This window comes from Portunus trituberculatus, chromosome 22 (assembly GCF_017591435.1).
Source record: "Portunus trituberculatus isolate SZX2019 chromosome 22, ASM1759143v1, whole genome shotgun sequence".
Lineage (NCBI taxonomy): Eukaryota > Metazoa > Arthropoda > Malacostraca > Decapoda > Portunidae > Portunus > Portunus trituberculatus.
Genome location: NC_059276.1, coordinates 2,341,411 through 2,350,122, shown reverse-complemented (window position 1 = coordinate 2,350,122; position 8,712 = coordinate 2,341,411). Strand labels below are relative to the sequence as shown.

Genomic DNA, 8,712 nt, shown 5'->3' with positions numbered 1-8,712 from the left:
CTGGTAAAATAGTTGGTTAAAAAAAAAGTGTGTGTGTGTGTATGTATGTGTGTGTGTGTGTGTGTGTGTGTGTGTGTGTGTGTGTGTGTGTTATATAGCTTGCTAAAGATGTGGGGGATAAAATTTTCTCCCACCCCTCTCTCTCTCTCTCTCTCTCTCTCTCTCTCTCTCTCTGTGTGTGTGTGTGTGTGTGTGTGTGTGTGTGTGTGTGTGTGTGTGTGTGTGTGTGGGCGTGGGTGGGTGTCCTTGGCTTATGGAAGGGGCAGCCACTGAACACGTGGTCGAGAGAGAGAGAGAGAGAGAGAGAGAGAGTTTATCCTCCATATCTTTAGCACACACACACACACACACACACACACACACACACACACACACACACACACACACACACAACAGACACAGAGAGAGAGAGAGAGAGAGAGAGAGAGAGAGAGAGAGATTTTATCCTTTACATCTTTAGCACACTATATAACACACACACACACACACACACACACAGAGAGAGAGAGAGAGAGAGAGAGAGACCTTACATATTCTTTCTCTTTTGCAATGTCACAGGAACGAAATCACAAAATTTGCTGGTGAATATTTATTATTGTTATTATTATTATTATTATTATTATTATTATTATTATTATTATTATTATTATTATTATTATTATTAATTTTATTATGATTATTATTATTAATTCTATTATTATTATTATTGTTATTATTATTATTATTATTATTATTATTATTATTATTATTATTATTAATTTTATTATGATTATTATTATTAATTCTATTATTATTATTATTATTATTATTATTATTATTATTATTATTATTATTATTATTATTATTATTATTATTATTATTATTATTATTATTATTATTATTATCATTATCATTATTATTATTATTATTATTATTATTATTATTATTATTATCATTATTTATAAAGTTTTTCTTATTCTGTATCTTTTGTTATTATTGTTGTTGTATTGCATATTCAATCTACTCTCACGCGAGAGAGAGAGAGAGAGAGAGAGAGAGAGAGAGAGAGAGAGAGAGAGAGAGAGAGAGAGAGAGAGAGAGAGAATACAAAACACATGTCGCACAGTTAGCAACACAGAAGCAAGATCTTTAATACACACCTTTGCTTAAAACATACCTGCAATACACTCATACTCATTCATTCACTCGTACACGGCAGCGCATGGCAGGAAAGTTGGTCTGCAGCATTTGAGGCGAGCGGCAGACCAGACTCCCTCATTTTCTTTGTACTCATCCTGCAATTTTTAGGGGTCACTCTTCTGGGTCATTTGAGCGGGTCAGGCAAGGTCGGCGGGCCAAAGGAGACTCGGACATGGGAGGGCGGTGTTTTGGCGTGGTGCTGATGGCTTGGGAAGGGCGAGGTTACGTTAGGTTAGCGGTGAGTGGCTTTTTTTCTGCATTGGCTTAGTGATTTACTTGCGAAGGTGTGTGGGTACTGGGGGTGAGGTGTCCGGGGGTGGGGTGGGGTGTGGCTGGGGGAGGGGGAATGGAGTGAGTGTCTGTGAGGGTGTGTGAGGGGAGGTGAGGGGCTGTGAGGAGGGGTAGTTACCGGCAAGGGGGCGTGGTCGAGAGAGCGGGCGGGGGAAGTCACCTTGGTTTGTCCTTGCTCGCCCTTCCGTCATTCCCCCGTGTTCCCGCGTCGCCCGCCCTTCAGGCCGCAGTGGCGGAGAAATCACGATAATATTAACTAAAGGGGTGACGGGGCCTTGCTTTGGGGGGCCGGGGTTGGCTGGGTGAAGGGCGGGGCTGGGAGGGGACACGTGAGGGGTGAGTGTTCACGAGTGAGGGGAAAGAGGCAAGACCACGGCTACCGCGGCGTCGACTCAACAGTAGCTGCTCAGTTAACATCTGGACGCTGCGGGAGGAGGACGCTAGCCGCCGCGCTCCACAGGCACCATGGACGACTCCAAAAAGAAGTGTTCAGGTAGGGCTGCTGTGACACCCTCGCCTTGGGACGTCACCTGGACCGCGGGCGTGAGGGGGTGTCCCGAGTGACTGCGTGGGTGCGAGCAAGCGTGCGTGCGGCGGCGTGTGTTTTGAGTGTGTTGCAGGAAGCCATTCTCTGTTGCGTGTGTTTAGCGTGCGCCGCCGGTGTCCCGTGCTTGTGTTGCTGTCCTAGTGGGTTTGTGAATGGCTTAATGGCTTGGGTCCGTTGTCCTTCCCCACACACACTGGCCAGGCCGCGGCACACCACACACCAGACTCCAGCCTTCAGTGTTCCTAAAGCTGCACCCGCGCCACACCAGGCTCGCTTGCGTGACCTTACTCCTAAACCAAGCTTCGGTGTCCCAAAACTTCACTCATTCGATATCTTGTCAAAAAAAAAAAAAAAAAGTTTTGCTAAGTGTCCCCAAAAACATTGAATTCGAGCTGCTTCGGTGTGTTAAAGCAACTGGTTCGAAGCTTCGGTGTCCCAGGCTGCACGTAGCTGAGGCGGGAGTCACGTGATGCATGCACATCACGTGCTGTACTGGCGGGACGCCTGGCGCAGGTTCTTTTATTTCCGATTCTGATAATGGTTATCTGAGTTTTTTATAGTCCTTATTTTTCTCGTTTTTTCCGCTTGCTTTTCTAAAATCGTGTCTAAATAAGATCGTGATTTAGTATTGTTTTATTATCACTCATTACTATTACTATTATTATTATTATTATTATTATTATTATTATTATCATCATCATCATCATCATCGTCATCATCATCATCAAATTTATCGCCGGCACTGCATCCAGTCATTACTATGATTTATTATCACCACCATCACCATCACTGTTATCACAACATTGCGACCGCGTGGCGCCGGAACGTGACGCAACGTGACGAGACGTGAGTGGAGGGGAATCCCGCTCTAAGATCCTGTGTTTCTCCCTCGGGGGACGGCGCGGCGGGAGCAGAGGAGGCCCCGCGGCGCGCCCTCAAACCAGTCCCGCAGATAACACTCTCAGAGGCGCCGGACATTGACCAAAACAGCGACGAATGCATAGTGGTGCCGCCTTCACCTCCGCCTGATATCGCGGAGGAAAAGACCCCAGCAGAAAGCGAAGATAAGAGCGATAAGGTGATCCCTGATGAAAAAGATAAAGAAAACACAGCTCCTGACAAGCCCAAAGCAGAAAGCGCGCCAAAAGTCACTGCTTCTGATAACAATAAGAGCAAAAATGATACCACGCCAATTGTTACTGATAAAAGTGCAAAGGATGATAAGGACTCGGCTCCAGTGAAGTCCTCTGATAAGCCCAAGGATAAGACGGAAAAGCCAGACAAGGTGGACAGTACTGCTGATAAGCCAGATAACAATGTCAAAGCCAAGCCTGAGAGTTCCCCTAAGCCACCTGGAAAAGATAGTTCTGCTGATAAGCTTCCCGATAAGACGGATAGTAAAGCCAATGATAAGCCAGTTAAGCCAGACACCACCACCACCACCACCACCACTAAGCCATCTGACACCACCGATAAACCAGATAAGCCAGCAGATAAGAAGACTGACACCACCACCACCACCACCACCACTAAACCAACACAAACAGACACCACCACCACCACCACCACCACCAACACCACGAAACCGACGGAGAAAAAGGCAGAACCGACTCAACCCACGGAAACGACGCCGAAACCCGCTACAAACGCAAGTCAACCCGACAAAAAGGAATCGAATGCTACAAAAACCGACGCGAAGGAGGATCAAGGGAAGGAAAAGGGATCGGAGGCTACAAAACCTGTCCCTAAGGCTACTGATGAAGGAAAGGGCGCTGCTGACGGCAAGGCGCAAGATGGAGGAGGAGGAGGACACGAAGAAGAGGAGTCGGTGCCTTTTAACGGTGAAGGTAATAGGTGTTACTCTACATGGCTGTTACCTGGCTGTTACCTGGCTGGCTGTCAACGCTGCACCGCTCACTTGCTGTTATTGCTATTATTCTGACTCTCTTATTGTTAGTCTTACTTTCGCATCCCGTATTTCTATTATTATTAGTAGTATTATCGTTATTGTTATTATTGTTGTGGTTTTTGTTGTATGTATGTATTTATCTGTATTTTTTATGGTTTTGATCATTTTTCGCTACAATCGTTGACTTTTTCACTATTTAGATCCTGTTTTTTTTTTTTTTTTTTTTTTTTTCATTCTCACCTCACCGCCAAAAAAGAACCATCATACAAGTTTACATCATCTAATAATTCATTGTATTTTGTTTAGAAGATCTGAATGTACTTTCTTCTATATTTATCGGTGTATGTTTATTGTTTAGCGTGTTTGATCTGTCTTCTTCACTTTAGCTTGAAACAAAAACCATCACACAAGTTCATTAGTAATATCTTCTCTTAACAAAACTGAATGTACTGATTTAAGCTTCTATTTAATCTTCTCTTCCTCACTTCAGTTTCAAAAGAACCATCACACACTTTTCATATATTTCCTGTAATCCATTTTATCATGTTTCAACTAACCTGAACGTATTTTCTCTTCGTCCATTCTTTTTTTCTAACCAGCTTAAAAAGAATCATTACACATTCACATCATTTAATAATTCATATATTTTCTCTCCCAGCAAAACTTAATGTATTTCTTCGTTTCGTTGCCTCGTATTCCTAAACTAATTGTTCTTCCTTCAGGACTGTTTGAAAGGCCACAGAGATGATTAGTCAGGTTTTTATGGGTATTCTTTTGCTTGCCTTCCTATCAACAGTAAATGATTCCTAAACTATTCCTTGAGACATAGATACACACTCTATAACGTCTGTAACATCCATTTTTATCTCTTTAAACTATCACCAGAATCATTAAGACACTTGAAAACCACTAAAACTTGCACCAGAGCCTTTAGAATCATGCCTCCTAATTGCTTCCACAAGAAACCGTAAACTTTCATATAAACACAGATTTCAACCGCTATGTTATAACTTCACACAAGAACCTCTTAAACTTTTTACCAAGGCTATCAAATCACTCAAACACCGCAATAGCTTTCACTTTGGAATCATTACAGCACTCTTGAAAACCCCAATAACTTCCATTAGAGACATGAAATAATGAAAACCCTGAAAACCCCAATAACTTCCACTAGAGGCACTGGAATCATGAAAACTCTTTTAAAAACCCCAATAACTTCTACTAGAGACACTGAAATCATGAAACTACACCTTAAAACCCCAATACCTTCCAATACAGCCACTGGAATCGTGAAAGCACTCTTGAAAACTTCAGTAACTTCCAGTAGAGACACTTGAACCATGAAAACACTCTTGAAAGCCCCAAAAACTTCCACTACCGCCACTGGAACCATGAAAACACCCGTAAAAACCACAATAACATGCACTTAGAGCCACGAAAACAAGCTCTGGAATCACGAAAATACTCCGAAAACCCTAATAACATACACTAGAGTCTTTTGAAAGCACTGGAGACGAGAGAGGGAGGCGGAACATTAGAGAAAGGAGGCCACTTTACATGAACGTGTATTACTAAACAGAATCATTGCCATTTTCGTAACTTGCTAGAACGAGATAGACAAGCAGTAATGTTTCAGGAGTGACTGTGAATAGAACAAAGGATAAAGAGGGAGGAAGTAGAGGGGATTAATGAGACAAAGGAAGAAGAGGAAGAGGGGAGAACGAAGAGGGATTATGGGACGCTAACGAATGGGAAAGAGGGAATTAGAAGAGGAAGGGGAGGGGTGGGTGGGGGTACAGGGAGGTTAAGAGCATTGGAAAGACACGTGGAGAGAAATGGTGTAGTTTCTTTCCCCTCACAAATATTCCCCATTTCTTTCCCTTTCCTCTTGACTTCATTCCACCACTATCTATTATTATTATTATTATTATTATTATTATTATTATTATTATTATTATTATTATTATTATTATCATGAGAGGTACTTGCAAACAGAATATTGACTTTGTTGTTGTTGTTATTGTTGTTGTTCGTGGTGGTGGTGGTGAAGTAGAGGATGATGACTAAGATATGCTGGTAGTGGTGGTGATGGTGGTGATGCAATGGTAGTAGTTGTAGTGATGGAGATAGTGATGGTGATGGTGGTGATAGGATAAGTGAAAGGAGGCATTGGTGGTGAGGATAGTAATGTTGGTAGCTGTAGTAGTAGTAGTAGTAGTAGTAGTAGTAGAAGTAGTGGTGGTGGTGATGGTGACTGGGGTAGCGATGGTGATAGTGGGAGCATTATCCTTGGTATTTTAATTATTACTAGACTGGATTATAAACAACAGTTAGACACGCATCTCTCTCTCTCTCTCTCTCTCTCTCTCTCTCTCTCTCTCTCTCTCTCTCTCTCTCTCTCTCTCTCTCTCTGCAGCATCTTACTCACTGTATTTCCCATTTCCTCCCATTCATCCATCCTCTTCCTTCTCTCCTTCCCTCCTTTCCTCCCTCCCTCTCTCCCTCCCTCCTTCCCTCCCTCCTTCCTGTCCTTCTTCCTGTCCTTCCTTCTTTCCTATCATCAAAGTTGTTTTCTCTCTTTCTTTCTCTTCATTTTCCTTTCATTCCTCTTCCTGGACCATATGATTTTTTCCTCTCTCTCTCTCTCTCTCTCTCTCTCTCTCTCTCTCTCTCTCTCTCTCTCTCTCTCTCTCTCTCTCTCTCTCTCTCTCTCTCTCTCTCTCTTCATGACATCTCCCCATACTCTCTCCCGCTCGCTCTCTCCCTCTCCCTCTCCCTCTCTCTTTCGATCAATACACGTCCTGGAGAGAGAGAGAGAGAGAGAGCATTGCTTCAATCCTTAGCATCCCCTTAAGTGACCGCACGCGCACACACACACACACACACACACACACACACACACACACACACACACACACACACACACACACACACACACACACTCAATTGCGTCACGTAGGGAAACATTCATTGATCTAGAGAGAGAGAGAGAGAGAGAGAGAGAGAGAGAGAGAGAGAGAGAGACTGAGACTTGCGCACAGGGGGTTTTCCTTTTCTCTATCTCTCTCTCTCTCTCTCTCTGCTACATCTCGTTACACACAAGCAAGAAAAATGGTGTCCAGGTCATTTTTCAGTGTGATTAGCGAGTGTTACCTTGGCGCACCAGGTAGGTACTAGGGACAGGTGCTGGCAGGTACTAGTACAGGTCGGCAGGTGGGACAGTTAAAGGTAGCGGGCGAGGGAGTGTGTTGGGGAGTGTTGCGTCATCACTGGTTCCATATGTTACCGTTCTACAGGTGTTGTTTCTCCGACTGACACCTGTTTACAGTGTTGTTTGCCATCTGTGTGTGTTGCTTGTGTTCTGTTGGTGTTTTGTGGTGTGTGTTGTGTTGAACGTGTTTTTTTCACCTGTTTTGTGTTTGGTAATTATTTTTTCGTGTTTGTTTTGCTCTTGGTACCTGTTAATTAGTGTTTGTTACCTGTTAATTGTTTCTTCCACCTGTTAGTGTTTATTAGACATTCGGTGACAGGAGTTAATTATTTGTATATGTGGTTTTGTTACGTGTTTGTTCCCTAGTAGTGTTTCTCACCTGTGTTGATTGCCTTGTCTCCACCTGTAGTATATGGTTAGGTCCGTTTGTTTGGCAGTTTGTGATCTTGTGTTTATCTTTTTTAATATCGTGTTGTTAAGGAGGTAAACTAAGGTGTGGTATTGATTAGGTTACTTAAAGGTACTGATGTTGTTTGTCATTTTGCATTGTGGTCTATTGCACGCGTTATTCATTATATATCTTTCATTTACCACTACTACAATTACCACCACCACCACTACCACCACCATCACCGTCACCTCTTCTGTTACTACCACCAGCACCACCAGTACCACCACCACCACCACCATCATTAATACTGCTTGCATATATTACTTTCTCCATCACTGGTTAGAGAGGAAAGATTACATTTCCTTTACCTTCTTTACTGAATACATCTTTACACTACATTTTCCTAGTACAGTATCATCTTTTTTCCCCCTCTGAAAGTTATGGAAGGGAAAAAATAAACCCATCTGCTTTAGGAATCATTTTCCCTCAAGCTTTTCCCATTTTTTCCTTCTACAACAAATATTTTCCCTTATAAGGACGAAGGAAAAAAATAAGACAACTTCATTCAACTCATTTCCTCAGTAATATAGTAAAGAAAAAAACAGAAGAGGAAAAAATGTTTCCCTCAAACTCATCCTATTTTTTTCCTTCTACAACAAATATTTTCCCTTTAAAACATATAAGGACGAGGGGAAAAAATAAGACAACTTTATTTATCTCAGCTTATTTCCTCAGTAATGCAGTAAAAAAAAAAAACAGACAAGAGGAAAAAAATATGTAGGGTTTGGTGCAGGAAATTAATGCCACAGAATTTTATATAAAGGAAAAAAAGTTTGAGGAAATAAAGTTGCAGAAAAAAATGGTAGGAGGAAATTTTTAAGTGGCTTAGTGGAAGGAAACTTATGAAGACTGAGAGGAAGGGGGAGGGAGGAGAGGGGAGAGGGAAAGAGGAAACAAGGAAGGGGAGGGGAGAGGCTATTAGGGAGAGGGAAAAGAGAGAATGTTGTGAAGGGAGATAAAGGAAAGATAAGAGGGGAAATATGTTCACGGGGAGGGAAGAGGGAGGAGGGAGGGAATTAAAGAGGAGGGAAGAGAAGGGAGGTTATGTTGACAGAGAGAGAGAGAGAGAGAGAGAGATGTATAGCGAAATAAGAGGAAGATTATGGAGGAAATAGAAAGAGGTA

At 42.5% G+C, this 8,712-nt stretch overlaps 1 protein-coding gene across 3 annotated transcripts in view; it reads left to right on the top strand.

Moving 5' to 3' along the window:
• Positions 1–1,810: 1,810 nt before the first annotated feature.
• LOC123507360 (sialin-like) overlaps positions 1,811–8,712 on the top strand; it is a 43,424-nt gene continuing 36,522 nt past the window's right edge. Inside the window, exons 1-2 of one of the 3 annotated variants that reach the window (XM_045260154.1) lie at positions 1,817–1,963; positions 2,932–3,864. In XM_045260154.1, the coding sequence (XP_045116089.1) occupies positions 1,936–1,963; positions 2,932–3,864 (961 nt within the window). In that variant the 5' untranslated portion in view covers positions 1,817–1,935. Of the gene's footprint in view, positions 1,964–2,931; positions 3,865–7,022; positions 7,093–8,712 lie in introns of those variants that run through there. The other 2 variants (XM_045260156.1, XM_045260155.1) reach the window with 2 other exon arrangements.